The 19,108-nt window shown below is 48.6% G+C and overlaps 1 protein-coding gene across 10 annotated transcripts in view; it reads right to left on the minus strand.

Moving 5' to 3' along the window:
* The window catches only part of BCL11A (BCL11 transcription factor A), a gene marked incomplete at both ends in the record, with an annotated part of 97,256 nt that extends 87,733 nt beyond the window's left edge, over positions 1-9,523 (minus strand). For 9 of the 10 annotated variants that reach the window (XM_080711289.1, XM_080711292.1, XM_080711297.1 and 6 more), the window contains 2 exons: positions 2,463-2,792; positions 9,469-9,523. In XM_080711289.1, coding sequence (XP_080567415.1) covers positions 2,463-2,792; positions 9,469-9,523 — 385 coding nt within the window. Of the gene's footprint in view, positions 1-2,462; positions 2,793-9,468 lie in introns of those variants that run through there. The other variant, XM_080711295.1, reaches the window with a different exon arrangement.
* Between the last annotated feature and the right edge of the window lie 9,585 nt (positions 9,524-19,108).

The following is a 19,108-nucleotide window of genomic DNA, read 5'->3' on the forward strand; positions in this document are numbered from 1 at the left end:
AGAAATGGGCTGGGAGTTCGCAGCCGTCTTTCCAGAACTTTGCTTCAGGGGCACCTGAGGGCCAGAGCATCATAATTTTATGTGCAGTGGTAGAATGTTAATTTCACCATAGGAGACTCTTAATTCATTACTGTGAATTATGAGAAGTCATGATTCTAGCTACTGACATCTCACGTTGAGATGTGACCACGCTATTTATGTTCAGCCAGTTCCAGGGTGGGAACAGGTGATTAAACACAATGAAAGAAATCAAGACTTTGTAATTATTTGTGCATGAAAGGTGTACCTCACCTGAGACGCAGCACTCGCGCACCCACTGAATATCTTATTCACGTGGCTTTTCGTCCCAGTGAAATTTTGTCATATTAGAGATCCCTATTAAAAATATTTTAAATTTGCCTTTTTTATGGCTTCTCTGGACTATGCTTTTGTACTAGTTATTTAGGGGGGGGAAATGAATGGCACCATTATGACAACCAAGGAATTAAAGCCAATTTCCTACTTAGATTCACAACTGTAAGAGTAAAAAGCCCTACCTATCTGTAAGGCCCTTCCCAGCCTTCAGATTCCTCCTTTAACTACAGAGGCCCAGAGCTGGTTAATCTGAAACTAAATAACCTATTTGGGACCTCAGAAAGAAGTGTGGTTTTAATTCTTGCCTGACAGATAAATGTGTTTTGTCTTTTAAACGAACAGCTCGATATGTAAATACGATGTTACATCACGCAAGCCTTACTCCATATTTGGTGATTTAGCAAGGCTTTGGATCTCCAAAGACGACAAATCCCCTTCCGCCTGCTCCTGCTTCATTAATCATGCCTTACACTTCTGTTCATTTTCCTTCCAGTCACAAGACAGCACATGGAAATGGTCACTGCCATATCCTACTGCGGGCAGGGGAGATAAAAATCTTAACCTATATGTCATATAAGCTAAATGTGGTCAATTCAAGAAAAACACTTGGCAAATACAACTTCTTTAGTAGAAGACTTCTAATTTCGCTAAAGGAAAAGTATCTGAGTGCTATGACAGAAAGCATTTTTTAAAAAGAAAGAAAATGCCACGTTTGATTTTTAATGATCAAATTCCAGAGGGGGAGAAGAAAGATAATATGACATTTAGTCCCCTCTGGACCACCGACCTATTATGGTTCAACTCTGTGGTCAAGCTATGTCACTGGGACAAGTTACAGTGAATCCATTGATGACAGGCACTATCTTTCCTAAACCTAAACAAGCCTTCTGCCTTTCAGGGAAGAGAAGGATGGAAGAAAGTGATCCTCTGCGGATAGGCGATGGGCGTGGCGTTTCTGTCACCATAGAATCTACATCCACACTGTCTAATGTGCTAAATTAAAACCTGTCTTAAGGGTCACTATACACTCTTGTTGTTTGTCACTGAGAGTAGGGAATTTAAGTCCCTCTGTTAGCCTTTAATTCCTTTTCTCTTGAGCTGCTGAGAAACCCACACACCTAGCTATCTCCTGGTAAAATTAACCTGAAGAAAGAACTGTTGAATATGTGTATATATTGTTCCAAGAAAAATTTTTTACATTGTGTTATAGCAGAAACAGTGGAGTCTGGACTGGACATTTGTAAGGGTGACATGTGGTTGTGTAAACCACAAACAAAATCAAGATACATCTGTCAAAACCACATCAGAGACAAGAGAGAGCACGGAGAAGCATTCATCACTGAGCTGAGGAGGCAGGCTGCAGGGAGCAGCCGTTCCTGTCAAACCAACCTTTTGAAATTTCCAACATGCCCTTAAACTTTTCGAGTAAGCATGTCTGTGCGCTTCAGCAACTGCCCTCTCTACTCTGGCCTGGCCAGTCGAAAATGGCATCTTAAAGTCAAGGTCACGGTGTCATCCCACCACCGGGCTGTGTTTAATTACAGCCCCATACGGGCTGACAGCCAATATGGATCCAAGGCTAGCCCCGGAGCTCAGTTAACTCTTTCCACCCCTCCAAGCCATCCTGACAGCCGAACCCACTTCAGGGAAGCCTTGAGAACTAACTACACCCCAGGGAGGCCCATCTAGGTATCCGGAGTCAGGCCGATCACTGGCTGAACTACAAATGGCCACTTTCCCTCTGACATGTCACCAAGGACTGAAATGGACCCTGGAAACCCAGCTTTGTGTGGGGAGGTCCAACACTTTCAAATGAGAAGGCAGGAGGCCGGAGGGAGGAAAGAAATTCAGAATCAGCAGATTCAGAGAGAAGGTGTCAGGTGTGCGTACCTATTCCATCTACATCTGACTCTGTGAGGTGGAAAATATTTATTTTCTGTGTTTGAGACATAAGCAATCGGAATGACTATTTTAACATTACAGGGCTGTCGCGGACAGTCACATGGAGAAATACAGAAAGCACTTCACACTCCTCACTGCTTGGCCACAAGCACCCTGAAAATGAAAAGAAAATATGCAAACAGCTTTTCTCCTTGCTTCTCATTTACCTGCTATGTGTTCCTGTTTGGGGCAAATTCCTCTAGATGACGTTGATAAACAATCGTCATCCTCTGGCGTGACCTGGATGCCAACCTCCACGGGATTGGATGCCTTTTTCATCTCGATTGGTGAAGGGGAAGGTGGCTTATCCACAGCTTTTTCTAAGCAGAGGCTGCCATTGCATTGTTTCCGTTTGTGCTCGATAAAAATAAGAATGTCCCCCAACGGGAAGTTCATCTGGCACTGCCCACAGGTGAGGAGGTCGTGATCCCCTTCTGGAGCTCCCAACGGACCATGGTCTGGTTCATCATCTGTAAGAATGGCTTCAAGAGGTTCGGCTGTGGTTGGAGAAACAAAAGCACAATTATTAAAGTGCCAGAGAGGAGAGAAAAGGGGGAAAATACATTCTCAACCCCACCCTACCTCATCGCATTACGCAATGTTTTTAGCTTTCTTCAGGAAACACCCAGAAATTGTGAGCGTACAAAACGTAAAGGGATGTGGAGGTTGTCAACATGAAAGCAAATTTATCAATGAGGCGAATCCTCGTGTATTTAAAGAAACCTGTCTGACTTGTGAAAACTCCAGAGAAAATACACACACACACACACACACACACACACACACACACTATCTGGTTTAGAAGTTTAGAATGTGACTTAAATAGTTAATGCAGAAGTCATAAAGAAAGCTTAAATAATAACCAAGAAAACTGGTAAAAATATGGATTGGAAACCAAATTTGTTTCTTTTTCCTTATCATGAAGTGGTCCATTGTGCCAAAGGATAAAAGGAGAGGTGAATAAAACACACATGGCCTTTGTGTGTGAATGCGCACACTCCTATGTATATAGCCAGAGCTTCGTAAATTAGAAAGTCACTGCAGCACACAGAAAGCATGCCACATTCACACCGCTGTGATAAGAAAACAGCTGCATTCACCTGTGAAACGCATCTAAATAATAATCATAACGCAGCATAAATCCCACTGCCAAAAATCCTTCTGATCTCTCTCTCAGCAGTGCCCCCAAAATCAAAGAAATACCAAATTCACTGGCAATTCTTCTCAGACACATTAGCTAAATGGGATACTTTGAGTACTTAAGAAAATAAGCCAATTAGTCATTTTTTCATTCTGAAGAAAGGAATGCCTAAAATATTCTAAACATGTTTGCACTTGGTGGCATCCATGACATAAAAGTCAGAATGGTCAAGCAAACGCCACGGTTCAGAACAAGCCTGAGAAGTCCTTTCTTTAGACTTGAAATACTTCGCCTAATGTTGTCAAAGTTGACTAATTTTCTGAATGAGCTCCAAAACGCTTCATTATGGGACCATTTCTGCACACATAATCACCAGCGGACAGTATAACAAGGTAGACATGTCTTTCCTGTTTGCTTTTTTTAACTTTGCACCAAAATACTCCAGTATCTATTTGAATAGCTCCTATCGTTTTTTTAAACTTCCAAAGAGGAAAGGAGATCTAAGAAGTGTCTCATGAAACCTTATGCTTGCTCTTTCAGAAAAAAAAAAAAAATCACAAAATACAAAACATGTCCAGGATGCTGCCAGTTAATAAAAGTGAAGCAGAAATTGTACAAGTCTTAAACAGTTAATCAGTCTGACCTTCTTTAGCAAGCTGCCAATTTCACATTTAATGAACTTAAAGCCACAGAGAATCAAAAAATAGATTTTAATTTGAGTGTAGAATATTGGAACAGATTTTGATAAAGTGCAAAAATCCAGTGAACTCAGGTTAAATTTATTTCAACCCTACCCAGGCTGAATATTGAGGGGGAAGATCTGGAGTAACTCCCAGATGTGCTGGGTGAAATAATATTGAGGGAGCCCTGCCTAGCTGCACCTGTGCTCAAGTAGGACATGTCATCATTTCTAGCCTCTGGTACGCCTCCTAATTTAACATAAGGTCACCACAGGAATATGAAGGTTATATCCGTACTAATAAAGACAGCATAGTAAGCACTTAAAGGTTTCTCTGCCCAAAAGACAAATGCAGAATGCACACGAGTGCTTCTCAAATAAAAGATGAACGCAACTGCTTCTGCATTGTGCTTTGATGTCAGTTTTCTCCTACATTTGCTTTCACTTTAACCAAGTGAAGAATGGAAGAGGGAGTCATCTCCAAGATCCCTACTATGTGAACTAAGGGTTTAAAGTACACACTGGCAAATGTGGCTTTTTTGTAATTATGTTGTTTTCAGCATTAATTACAAGTTCTGAGGTTTGCAGACCGAAGGAAGACTCAGAAAAAAATATATTTTTATTCTGTTAAAGTTAAAACATTTTTGCAAAATCTACCATTAAGATTCGGTTTTTTTTTTTTTTTTTTTTTTTAATTTCCAAGGCCTAACACGTTTCTGAACATGGGAATATTATTTAGGAGCAAAAGGAAATATTCTCCAAGGTATCAAATAGTTAAAGGCAATTCAGTACAAAACAGACTTGGTTAAAGTCTTCTAAATGTAGTGACTGAACTGATTTACAATCAAAACCAGGAAATGAAGTGGTAATTCACAGGTTGCTGATTACACCTCCACATTTCACCTAATTAATTTTATAGGAGGCAAAGTTCTTGAAAATAACAAGATGATCAAATGTACAGATATAAAACCTGTAACCCCAACATTTTCTATGCTCTTAACGTAAATTATTGCTAATTAACAAGAATTATATCCTAATGTATGAAATACATTTAACATCGGGATCCTTGAAAAACATTTGGCTAGTAATGTTCAGAGAAAGACCAAAACGTGTTTTTATTAATGCTGCTATATTATTAAAAATCAGACAAAGTGGGGCACAAAGAAAATATGAAAATACAATTCTCTTGTTGCAGTATACTGATTTGCATTGACATCTTTTCTCAGTGGCAATCAACATTTCCTTTCTGGGTATCAGATAATTTCTCTGTATTTTAATGCAAATTCCTCTTCTAAAAACATTCCTAACCTCAGTCATTTTACCCCCTCCCAAACTCAGCCCCATCCTCCTCGCCCCCACAATGCCAGCGTTTCTGCGCTCTGGCCTAACTCTGGCTGCGAAGCGGGGGTCCTCGATTGAAGTGGAAGGGAGTGGGCAAATAATGATAATAATTAGCCGCGAATTCTCCCTGCGAGGGAAGGAAGAAATAGAAAATAAAATGCATCTGCGTTCAGCCAGACATACTGGAACGTCTCAGTGTCCCAGCGGCTGACTGAGATCTCTTTTCTCTCTCTCTGTAGTTGAAAAAGAATAAATTACAAAAAAAAAAAAAAAATCCTTGTAAGAAATGTCGAGAAGGAGAAAGAAATAGGGGCTGCTGGGGGAGGGGGAGGGGACGGTAAAAGAGATAGGTCTTCAAGTTTGCTTTCCAAGTCCTTCCCCTTGAATTTTCTTAACCGGGTAAAGCCAGCGGAGGCTGAAATGCAGCGAGGAAAAGCAAAGAAACAAAAGCAATGCCAGAGGCTACAGGCCGGGCCGGGGCCGGGGGCCCTGAGGGGGTGGGTAGTGCAGAAAGTGAAGTTGGGCTCGGGGACTCGGCCACAAAGCGATCAGTCCCGGGCTGCAGGCTCGGGCCGCCGCGCTGGCAGCAGACACGTGCAGCCGCGGCCTTGGGGCTGGGGACCCAGGGGCCTCACCGCTGCCTCTACGCCCATCCAGCCCGGCCTGGGGTGAGGGTTCCCTGGGCCCGCCAGTTGGTGAAGAGGGACCGGAGGTTGGGGAAACTCGGCGGGTTAACCTGGTGCAGTCCTGGTTTCACCGCACACACCCCTAGCGCGGGTCCTGAAATTCATTCCGTGTCCACACGCTTACACTTTTTACTTTGGAGGATCTGTGCAAATGCATTTCCCCCCGCAAGTCTGGGCACCGCGTGTGCGTCAGGCGGCGGCCACGGTTATTCATTATTAATGACGCTGCTTGCCCGCATCATTATGATGATAACTATTACTATTGTTGTGATTTCGAGCTCCGAGGCGCGAGCTGCGGGAGGCGGGGAGAGGGAGCTTCGGGCTGCAGAGCCGCCCGGCAAGCTCGCGGTGGCCGCCGAGATCGCTGCTCGGCCCGGAGATGAGGGGTGGGAAGAACGAGCTTGAGGACCAAAACTTGCCAATCCCTCCCTGCGGCCGTGCCCCGGAGCCCGAGGCCGCGCACTCCCCTCTCCTTCCTACCCAAAATGCCTGGCCCCAAAGAAACCGAAAACTGCACCCTGCTCGGCGCCCCGCGCGCACCGGTCTTCTCGGCTGGCACACGGGGGTGTGCATCGGCCCCGCGCCCAGTCGCCCCTCCAAAGCCCTGGCCAGAATCGTTTTTAAAGTCAAAATGAAGAACAAAGACATAAGGGGTGATGGGGGGGAGGGAATTCTGCCTAACCGTTCGTTCCCCCCACCCCCACCTCGCAGAGCCGGTCCCTCCCCGGCCGAGGAGCGCTGGGCAGGGGGTGGGGAAGGCTCTGGTACAGGTTCAAGTTCGCTGAGCTTTCTTGATCTTGTTCTGCCTCCTAGCGACCGAATGGCTCATTCAGCCCACGTCGCCGGGGAGGGGGGGATTCTGAAGACCGGGATGGCTCCCGCCCCCTCTACGCACCCAGAAAATGAAAAGAGCGACCCCCCTACCCGCCTCCAAACTGGCACCCTAACCCAGTGCCCGCACCGGGACGGGAGCGGGGGAGGGTAACCCTCCCGTCCTGGGGTGTCCTCCCCAAACGGGCCGCCGAGGAGGGAGGAGGGTACCGGGGAGCAGCTCGGGCTGCGCGCCCCAGTCAGTCCTGGGCGCCCCCAGCGCATCCTTCCGAAGGGCCCGGCTCCTCCGAGTCCCGGGAACGCGGCCCTTCCTTCCCGCCGGTACCTGGCCGGGCTGTAACTTCACACCGCCGTGCGCCGCGTCTGCTCCGCATCCGGCGCGGCCGGGGGAGTGGGGGGCGGGGGAGAGCGGCGAGGGAGGGATGCGCGGGGGTGGGGAGAGGGAGGGCCCCGCAACGTGCCGGGGCGGGGGAGCTCCCAAAGTGTGCGACAAGTTCCAGGGAGCAGTGAAAAATTCAATTCCCTGCGCGCACCCCCCCCTTGAAAAATATAGAAGCGAGTATGGGGGTGTCCTTTAAACTTATATCCAAAATTAAAGTCACGAATGCGGGAAGAGGGTTTGAAGCGGATCCTCTCAAGCCTTTCTCTCCCCGACTCTCAAACTTTCTAAGTGCCCACCTCCCGCCTTTCCAGGCGCACCTCAGTTAGCTGGAGATAGCTACCATCCCCACCAACCCTTCCGCACACTCCCGAGGACCCCACCGCCAGGCCAGGCCCGGGTGAAGAGCCAGAGCACAAGGGTGGGGGGCAAGGTCCTGAGACCCAGCACCCCCAAAATGCAAGCTCGAACACACTTCTCTCCCCTGCCCCCACCCAACCTGGCCAGGCCGGGCCCGGGCGCTGGAGGCTGGTGGGAGGGGGGCAGGGAAAGCACGTGGTGACCTCCCTGCCATCTCGAGATCTGGACGAGAGAAGTAGGAGAGAGTACCCCGAGCTGGGTGGAGGGGGCGCGCAGAACGCGCTCTTAGAGTTGTTTTGCAGAATAAAATTTCTTTGCAAAACCGAGTTTCGTCCGGGCGGTTGCACAGCCTGGGAGGTCTGGAGGAGCTCTGGGCATTGTGCAGGGCCCCGCGGGCCAGCCTGAGTCGGGGTCCCAGGGCGGCCTGCCGCGCGGCCCGGGGTGGGCGGCGGGCGCGGGGTGGGCGATCCGGGCGCGGCGGGGGCGCGGCGAGGTCGGGCGGGCCGGGCGGCCGCCGCCTGCTCCGGGGCTGCCGCGCCGCGCTCGGTCCTCTGTCTGTTTGTTGGCAGGAGGCTCCCGCACACGCGGTGCTTGTAAACATTCAGACACGAGATTTTTCCCAATCAAAATCCACTTCCACTTTTTTTGAAAATCTTCCAAAAAATAGTAAGAGGAGGGAGTTCCTCACTCCCTCTCTGTGCCGCTGGCGCTCTAAGTTTGCGACTGAAGGGGTTTGGGGAAGGGGCTGATTGTCAATTTTTTCCGATTAAAGACTGCGAGATTTTTGCGGGGGGGGGGGGGTCCAAGAGGAAAACAGTGCATAAAGGGCTGGAGGGCCGTTTGCCTTCGGTTTGGGGACAAGAAATGGTGCGTCCTCTGGCCTCGCTGGACTTAATTTAATTTTTTCGTCCCTCCCGCACGTCCTCCCGCCGCCTCTCCGGAGCGGCCCGAGGGGCGGGCTCGCCAGCCCCGCGGCCGCGGCCGGCTCCCTCCCTCCTCCCGGGCCGCTCCTCCCCCGGCCCTCGCTCCTGCCCTTCCGCGGCGGCGGCGGCGCAGGAGGGCAGCGCGAGGAGCCGGCACAAAGGCTGCGGGACAAACACCACCTCGGGCCCGAACAAAAGGCGGCAGCGCCGGCCGCGGCTCGGCCCGCAGCCCCTCCGCCCGCGGGCGCGCCGGGCCTTCCTCCGTCCCACTTTCGCACTATTTGCGGGGATGCCTACTTTGCTCCGGCCGCACACTTGACCGCGAGCGCGTTGCCACCCGAGAGCCAGTCTCCCCTCTTTTCTCCCCAGGAGTTGTTTTTTTTTTTTAAGACTTGAGCTCCCCCCCATTTTCTTATGGTGAGTGGAAGCAACCCCCTTCCCCCAGCTCCCGCCCCCAGGTTTGCCTGTGACTCGTCCGCATCCTTAGCATTGTTCATTATTTTGCAAAACTAGGAGGGAAATCATCGCATTCCTTCTTGAAAGGAGAAATAAAGCGGCGGAAAGGAGAAAAGAGGAGGAGTCTAATTCTTGTAAAATTAAATAAAATTAAAAGGTGCGTGCCATCTCAAAAGTGCACACACGGCTGCGGGTCGAGAGGGGATGACGGGCTTTTTCCCCTTTAATCTCTTTTACTTTGACTCTCGGAGGTTTTTCACGTGAAAAAAAATTTAAAAATGCATGCACACACCCCTCTCTCCCCCTCGCTCTTGCTTCTCGTCCTGCGCGTTCTCGTGATTATTAATAATAATTATTACTATTATTGGGTTACTTACGCGAGAATTCCCGTTTGCTTAAGTGCTGGGGTTTGCCTTGCTTGCGGCGAGACATGGTGGGCTGCGGGGCGGGCGGCGGCGGCGGCGGCGGCGGCGGCGGGCGGACGACGGCTCGGTTCACATCGGGAGAGCCGGGTTAGAAAGAAGGAGACTCCAGAGAAAATATCTTCATCAGTGCCTTTTGACATCCAAAATAAATTAGAAATAATACAAAGATGGCGCAGGGAAGATGAATTGTGGGAGAGCCGTCATGGCTTTTTTTTTTAAGCAAAAAAAAAAAGAGAGAGAGAGAGAGAGAGGGAGAGAGATAGAGGGAGAGAGAGAGAGGGAGAGAGAGAGAGAGATGAAAAAAATGGCAAAAGCCCCCCTGAGCTGCAAGTTCAAGTGCGGACGTGACGTCCCTGCGAACTTGAACGTCAGGAGTCTGGATGGACAGAGACACACAAAACATGGGCAGGGCGAGCCGGAGAGAAGGGGAGGAGGGAAGGGGAAGCTCACACCAATGGACACACATCAGGGGCTGGACATGAAAAAGAGACCAGGACAAGCCAATGGCCAGTGCGGGGCGGGGGCGCGCGGGCGGGGGGCTCGCGCCGCCGGGCGGCCGGGGAGGGGCGGGGGCCGGGCGCCAGCTCTCCAGTGGCCGCAGCGGAGCGGCGGCGGCGGCGTGGCCGCCGGAGAAGAAAGGGGCGGGCTGGGGGCGGGGGGCGGCCTCGCGCCCGCTCCCCCCGCGCGCGGACCCTCAGCTGCGGGGCTGCTCGGGGGAGCGAGCGTGCCGGGGGCGCCGCGGGGGCCGGCCGGGCGGGCGGGGGAGGGGAGCCAGGTGGGGCGGCCCGGGACCCCGCCCGGGGCGCACCCCCTGCCCGCCCCCGGGGGCGCCGGGGCCCCAGGGAGAGCCCCCGGCCCGCGCCGGCGCCGGCGAAACTTTGCCCGCGGAAAGGACGGGAGCGAAAAATCACCCGAAGTTGAGCGCTGAGCTCCAAGTTACAGCGCCGCGGCGGGAGCGCGCGGGCGGGTCCGGCCCAAGTTTGCGGGGCGCGGGGGGCGGCGGGTCCGGGGGGCTGGGGCGAGGGCGGCGGGGGCCCGGGGCGAGAGCCCGGCTCTGAGCGCCGCCGAAAGCCTAGAGCCCCGGCTCGAGGGGCCGAGCGCCGGAGCCGCGGCCGGAGGCGCCCGAGCGTCCGGCTCCCAGCGGCCGAGGCGGGAGGACAAAGCGCCGCCGTCCCCGGAGCTCGGCCCGGGAACGCGCCCCCGGCGCCGCGGGAGGCCCCGGGCCGGGCCGGGGAGGGACACACCCCCTCCCGCCCCGAGCCGCCGCGGAGCCCCGAGGGGTGGGAAGGCAAGGGTCGCGGGGGGCAGAGAGCAACTGCTCCCCGGTAGTTTCCCCGGGAAAGAGAACTTGGGGAGCGGCGAGGGCACCGGGCTGGCGGAGGCCGCGGGGAGGCCACGGCGGCGGGGCCCGGCCCGGGCCTCCTGCAGACGTTCCCGGGAAATTAGGGAAGACCTGTTGGAAATAAACCCCTGTCCCTTTAATGCACACACGCACACACGCGCGCGCTGCCGCTGTCAAAAAGCGGGCTTCACTCTGGCGTGGGATACTTTCAGTTTTACGTAAAATGTACAGCAACAGCACCCCCTGCGATTGGAAAGTTTATTCAGAAACGTGCCTGCAAAGTCCCCCGGCGCCTCCCGCCTCCCAGCCTCCCAGCCCGCCTGCACCTCCCCGCCGCCGCCGCCGAGACCGCGCTCCGACTCCAACCCCGAGGGCCCGCAGAGGACCGCGCTGGAGCCCGAGCGAGGCGGAGGGCGCGGGGTGCAGACGGGGCGCCGCGAGCCCGAGCTGCAGGTGGACGCGTGTGAGTGTCTGCAGACCCGGGAGCCGTCCTCGCGGCTCCTCCGAGCGACGCCACGTCCCCTCCTCGGTCCGGGGGTGCCGCCTCCGTCGAGGCACCCACCCGGCGGGGGGCTTTATTGTTTCAGGCGAGGGCCCGGGGCTGGCTCGCCGCGCGCGCTCCTCCCAGCCTCGCCAGCCAGCGGCTGTCTATCCCTGTGTCGTCCGAGGAAAGTTTCAGACCTCTTACAGGAATGACTGGCCTTCCTGGCTCGGTGGAGCTTCGGGCCCCACTGCACAAGAAAAGGAGGCTTTGATGGCCAACGTCAGGAGAGGCGTGGGCTGGGCTGGGGTTGGGTAAATGGAGTTTGTTGTTATTGTTTCCCTCCAGTTTTAGGGGGAGGAGGACCTCAAATCCTGTTTAAGAAGCAGGAAGACCCACCCGCAGTAAAGCTCTGTAGCGTGTGCGTGACACCATTTCCCCTTTTCACTGAGTTCTCCTGAGCAGGTCAGCATCTCTCTTCCACTACTGTTTCTTGTCTTCTTAAAGCAGCCTCGGGGCCACCACAGGAACGCCTCGCCTCGGCGTGGGGAGGCGGGAGGCGGGACAGCCAGGTGGACGGCTGGAGGGAAGGTAGAGAGGCAACTGGGAGGCCTTTGAAAAAATAAACAAATGAATGGAAAAACGCCCCTTCAGGTAACAATGGTGAGCCAGGTTCTCTCAGAACGGAGCTTTTCAGATTTGAATGTTGCTCCTGTCCACCCATAAAAGTCCATATAGAGAAATGATGTATAAATGGGCGAATTGTGTGGTGGAAATATATACTGTATATGTGTGATTTATATATGATGGTGTGTGTAAAGCTTTTCAGGGTTGGCTGTAGTGTAAAAAGTAATGACTTTATTACCTCTGAAAGGTTCTGTGGTCCACATTTAACAGTCTTCTGAATTACAATTCATTACACAATTGTGTGCTCTCTAAAACCCGCACCCTATCAGGGCTGCTATCTGTGGTTATTTCCAATAAATAACTGGCAACATTTTATTGATTTTCTTTTTTTAAAATATCATAGGAAATTAAGCACTTAGTTACAAGTAGGTCTGCTATGTTATGGCACTTGTTTCAGATTCCAGGGGGTTCCTTCCGAAACCACATCTTAAAACATACATTAAAAAGCCAGCTTTGCAGCTGTTCCCCGGGTGCCAATGGAGAGGTGAGCAGCGACGTTTCCACCATTAACATATATTTAATTTCACCATCATAAAATGCCCAGGGTGAATTGAGAACTGCCCTCAGCCCGCGCCCCTCCCCCAGGCAGATTTCACCCAGCCCTGGAAAGCCAGGGCCGTGCGTCGGCATCCGATCGCCCCTGGTCGCCGACCCCCCCCCCCCTCGGGTCTCTCCGGCTCTCCAGCGCGGCGACGCCCCCTCCCCGGTCGCTGCCGGACGCTCACCAGCTAGCCCAGGCGTGGGGGAGGGGGAGGGCTCGTACATGTGTTTAAAGAAGTAAAACTGCGTTGTTTCAAGAGACTTAAAAATGCTACCTAAGTATTGATTAACAACGCAGGTGGTTTCGTAGAGGAGGGCCGAAAGGTCACTTTAAAACGTGCGCGCTTGGATACACAATAAGTATGTTTACATTTCCAGAAGTGGCTTTTAGAAAGTAGTAAATTATGACAACGTTGGAATTGTTTCCCGGTCGTTCAGTTAACTCCGTTTGGCGCTGTAGAAGCTTTGCTGCTTGCATCAAGAGAGTAATTATGCTCCTTGGGCTCCGTCCCTAACCTTTGGTGACTACGGTGCGTGTACACTCCAGGCCAGCAGCCGACCCCTCCCCTCCCCTCCTCCCACTCTTTATCTTGCCGGCGGAGGAGACTCCTCAGTACTTCCTGCAGTATATATTCTGCCTCTGATCTCCGTACTTAATAGCCAAGTCCTGGTTTATGCTTTATAATGTGTTGACAAGTTTTCTAACAGACTTTCTGAAATAATGCACATATATTCACGTCGGTTAGAAACCCACCGTATTTTTAGAGTCGAGTAGATCTATACCCTAATGCAGCGAGAGGGTGTAAATCACAGAGGATTTCATAGTCCTTTCAGTAGTTTTCGGTATGAAGTATGAGCCGCGTGGCCTCCAGACGTAACCTTTTAGAAAAAAAGACAGTGCTTTTATTTTATGGTGTAAAGTGCTTTTAGCTCCAGGGCTCTGAACGTGAATGTGGTCAGCAAACAGCTCGGAAGAGGGAGACTTAATACAGTCCTAGCCTTCGTGCGGTGGGTCGCCTGGCGCGGGGGATTCGGGCTGAGCTGGAGAAGGAAGGGTTAAAAGGTCTGTCTCGATGGAAACTACAAGATTAAAATAAAATATTCACTGACTGCCTTTAGGGGAAAACACTTTCATAGACTTGAAGACAAATGAGTGGTTGGATGGATGATTAAAATACAATCGGCCCCACCTTGCTTTTTACTTCATACTTTTTTCTTTTTATTTTATTATCCTAATCGGCAGATCAGAAATTAGCAAATGGGCAGTTTTCTTCATAAGAGTGAAACTTGTGTTTGGATGCCACACTTGGCCCGGGTTTCACAGGCAGGTGGGCGTGCCGGGGTGCTGGATAATGGGAAGTGAGCTTGAGAGGGAGGTTGTGTTTGAGGAAGGGGGAGGGGGAGGCTTCCTCTTCTTCCTCTCTTCCCAGTGTGACCCAGAGCCTGGAGAGCAGGGTCTACGCCTTCTGCAAAGCACAGGCTTCCCCAGGAGAAAAGAAAAGCCGCCTAGCATCCTTCTCCAGAGACTCTGGGCCTTTGGGGGTCCAGAGTGCTGCTTCATTCATATACCTGGATGGACCCATCCAAAAGAAAAGAGAGAAGGGAAAAAGGAAGACGGGAGGGAGGAAGAAAGGAAGGAAGGAAGGAGCTGAAATAGCTCTTAAGTAAATCTATACTTGCCTCCAGACTGGGCTGATATGTGCTGACTCAATCATGTATGGGGGAGGGGGCAGTAGTATCACAGCTTAAATAAGAGGCCCCTTTGAAGAGACTAGGAGTTCTAGTTAGAGCATTTCTGAATGCAGTACTTAATTTAGCATCCTAACATTGTCATCAAAGACACAAAGGTGCTGTGCAATGCTGCCAGTCCAAAGAATGTACTACACTAGAGACATCCAATGCAATACTCAGCACACAGTAGATACTCAATAAATGGTGTCTCGGTGAATAGACTAATAAATCCGATCGACACATTCATGAAACAAACACAACCATCCAAATTCTATTCATGTCCCCAGAAACCAATAAGGCTTTGATCCGGCAACCCTACTGTGAGAGTGTATTTAAGCCTAAAAGTGATTCCCACCAAGGACAATAAGCTCAAAAAAAGATTATCCCAAATATCAGAGCAGCTGTACAATTAACAACACAACTCAGGATGCTTTCAGCATCTCCAGAAACCTGGGTTATCACGTATCTCTCAAATAAGCCAGTATCAAGAACCCAGGATCAAAACACTCATTTTTAACATTAATTTTGGATATGCACAAATCTGCTTTCCCAAATGAGAGCGTTTTTCTAAAGGGAAAAATGCAATCAAAACAATAACAAATAAGAGCTATTTTAGACTTTATTCTCTGTGTGCCCCTCGTGAATCTTTTGCTTTTTGCAAGAGAATAATTTTTTTCCATACATGTTTTTCACACCCTGTGTTAAAAACTACCTCCACCTATTTTTTGTAAATAAAAGGGAAAGCAACACACACACACACACACACACACACACACACACACACATCTGGTCTGACATTTTGTACAGCAAGTTTCAGCCCAATGTGATTTAAAACAATGTGAGTTAAAAACCTCTTAAAATTTGGGTTTATAATGGAAACGCTGACAGACTCTTAATTATAGCAGCTTCGCCAGACACTGCTATAATGAAATAGTTGTGCTTTCATTACTATAGAGGCACTATAGTTAAGGGTCTGTCAGTGTTTCTATTATAAACCCCAAGTTTAAGAGGTTTATAACTTGGGCTATTTAAATGGCACTGGGTGGAATTCAAGTTATCAGTCCAGATGTGAAGTTGTTTTTTAAAAGGCAGAATAATTCAGCTGTAGAAGATTTCGTCTCTCTCTCTCACTCTCTCTCTCTTTTTTCTCTCTCTCTTCTTCCTCTCTCTCTTACAGAGCATTGCAGAAATGATTTTTAGTGGTTTCAGATGGTCTTATTGCCAACTTCTAGCCATGACTTCACTGTCTAAAAGGAAATTTTATAGGCAGTTAGCCCTTTATTTGGACAAATGCTCTTTGCTATTATATTATTATAAGTTTTATTATTTTATTATCTGGAGTATTTATGTGTAGGTTTTCTGTGCCTATATACATATATGTACCTATGTGTATGTGTGTATACATATAAATACATACATATCCGCACACACAGAGAAAGAAACTTGAAGATTAAATGCCAAAGGATATTGCAGCCTCATACATATACACAAAAGTAAATATATCCTGTGTTGGGTTCTAATATTTTTTTTCTGTACTGGGGATGGAACCCAGGGGCATTGTACCTCTGAGATATACCCCCAGCCCTATTTTTCATTCTTTATTTTGAAACAGGGTCTCACTGAGTTACAAAGGGCCTCACTAAGAAATAGCGGAGGCTCCTGTCTCAGCCTCCCAAATGCTGGGATTACAAGCGTGCACTACCACGCCTGGCTTAGGTTCTAATTTTTTAAAGTACAATTTTACCAAAGAAGAGAAAGCACCTCAGATCTTCATCTCCTCTACCATGTACTAATAATAAAGGAGTTTTAATATTTTAAAATGTTTTCATTTTTAATTGCCACATAGTAATAGTGCGTCTTTGTGTAGTGCAGTGTGGCACTTCAATCCATGTGTACAACGTGTCAGGATCAGATCAGGGTAAGTGGTGTATCTATCACAACTGGCAGGTATCATTTCTTCATGTTGGGAGCTATTTTAAAATATTCAATTGATTATTGTCAACCATAGTTATCCTACAGTGCTATAAAACTTTAAAGTTACTCCTCCTATCCAGCTGTACCCCTGAACCCATTAACCACCACGTCTCCATCCCTGTCTCCTGTGTACCCTTCCCAAACTCTAGTAACCACTAGTCTATTCTCTATTTCTTTGAGACCAATTTTTTTTAGTTTCTACATGTAAGCGAGAATCTATGGCATTTGTATTTCTATGCCTGACTTGTTTCATATGACATAATTATCCTCCTGTTTTGTCCATGTTGCTGCAAATAACAAAACTTTGTTCTTTTCATGGCTGAATAATATTCCATTGTGTATATATACCATATTTTCTTTACCCATACACCCATCTATGAACACCTAGGTTGCTCTGTACCTTGGCTTTTGTGCGCTGCAATAAACATACAAGTGGGATGTAAAGAGTTAGTATTAACATCTCAGTTTGTAAATTTTGTAGCTTTCCTGATATTATTTGATTTGTTTAGAAACCAATAGCTAACATGATATAGTCAACACTGAACTACCCTAGAACTATACATAAATAGCATATATTTCACTGCTGTCTTTGTTGACAGATTGATGAAAAATATACCTTGAGTTATCTAATGGACCCAAGTTTTTTGTTTTGTTTTGTTTGTTGTTCGTTTTGGCTTTTTTTTTTTTTTTGTAGTAATGGAATTTGAACCTGGGAACATTCTACCTCTGAAACCCTAGTGTGTGTGTGTGTGTCTGTGTGTGTGTGTGTGTGTGTGTGTGTGTGTGTGTGTGTGGTGTGGTACTGGGGATGGAATCCAGGGGCATTCTACCTCTGAGCTACACCCCCAGCCCTATTTTTTATTCTTTATTTTGAAACAGGGTCTCACTGAGTTGCAAAGGGCCTCACTAAGTAACTGAGGCTGGCCTCAAACCTGTGGATCCTCCTGTCTCAGCCTCCCAAGTACTAGGATTACAAGAGTGCACTACCACACCCTGCTAGACCCAAGTTTTGAAGTATGTATTATTAACCTGGCATATCACCACCATAATATGTATTTAATGTTTACTAGTGGTGAGGTATCTGATGTTGATTCTATGCAAGAAGAACACAAGGATGATGGTGGTCATGGTGATGCTGATGGTGACGATGACAACGGATGGAGACCTGGTGGTGACTAGTGGTGGTGGCGGTTTCTCTAGTTAAAACACACCCAGCAGAGGGTGATAGAAGTAGGATGAAGATATGAACTAAGAAGCTCAAACCCTTCTCCAACTTTTGTGCTTTAGAAAAGCGATTCCATAAAGATCAGGAGAAAGGTGAATTAAAATGAAGTTTTCAAATGCATGCACTCTGTGCCCTCCTCCAAGGTCCAGGCTTGCTGGGTGCTATTGGCTATCCACAAGGTCACTGACTTCACACAGTAAGACCCACCGAAAGCAAAAGCGGTGCTGTGACCACATCTGCATTTAGAAAGCAACTCACTTCCAGAAGAAGAACAGTTCCTTTTCTCTGCTCTCTGCCTGCGATCAAACCGCCAAATCAGGCCAGCAAGTACCATAAGGCTTTGATCATTCTCACTTCACACTAGCTTTAGTTGGTCTTCTCTGGAATTAGCTGGGCGACAAAAGAGAAGCAGTCATCCACACGTGTCACCAGGCTCCAGCTCCTCCTCTGCCAGTTTCTTGTAACCCCCCCCCCCAGTGCTGGTCCAGAAGCACGCCAGTCATCCCCCAGGGCGCTGGCTGATTCAGCTGGGGCTATTATCTCTTTTCTAGAAGTTAAGGTACCTTGGTTTTTGTTGTTGTCCTTGTTATTTTCCTGATAGTCATCAGTATTTTTTCCCTTGCGATTCGGCAAAGGGAACTTTCCTGGTAGAAAAATGCCTCTCCCTTTTCCATCTTTCTTTGACAGCTTAGTAGAGAATAAATAAGATTCTCTAGTCCTGTATTCCTGGTTATATAACAATTTGCTTGTTTTCTGGCTTTCTCTCCCCACCCCTTCCCCCTCTCTCCCTTTCTCTTAAAAAAAAAAATTTCTTGCACAAAATCAGTTATCTAAACCTCCAGGTTCCTGTAGAATAAAGGCTGGTCCTAAGAATTGTTAGTATCTCTTTCTTCACAGAGCACACACCAAGCAAACATGAGCTCTGCTCCCCAACACTAAGACACATACACAGGCACAGGCGTGGCGCGTAGAGCTCCCAGTCACAGGAGCCACGGCCACACAAACGACCGCGATCTGTTTTGTGTAGCTTTTGCTTCCTATTGCTGGTCTGAACAGTTCTAAACAAGGATCTGGGTGAGGAGATACAGCTCTGGTCACTTCTGACACCAGATTTTTCCTTTCTGGAAAAAGAATTGGGCTCTCTCAACAGAAGAATGGCAAATAATGAGGTCTGATCATGCCAAGCTATTATTTCCAGTTTTATAATGTTATCAAATAGCTTAACTTAAAACTTTTGAAAAATGCACTTTCTATATTGCCTTTTGTTTTGTGGGCAACATTATAGATAACTCCTGGCATGCATATTGTGAATGTATCATCCTTGTTAAAATGACATGTGTCTGTTTCCTAACACATAGTAGGCATTTGATAATGCTGTTAAAGTAAGGAATTAATTCTGTAAAAGCATTTTCAGCTACTGCTGCAGGTGGTGAAAAAGACACAGATACTTCTGTCTGCTCACTAATAAATACATAATGGGAAGTTATTTCACTTTTTAAATAGTTAAAAATATGAGCTATTTGCATTGCTATCCAATCTATATACTATAAACTGCATGTCCATTTGCATCAGATGGAAACAATTACATGCCTCTCTGGGTGTATTTTACATG

This window comes from Muscardinus avellanarius (genome assembly GCF_963383645.1).
Source record: "Muscardinus avellanarius genome assembly, chromosome: 15".
Taxonomy (NCBI): Eukaryota; Metazoa; Chordata; class Mammalia; order Rodentia; family Gliridae; genus Muscardinus; species Muscardinus avellanarius.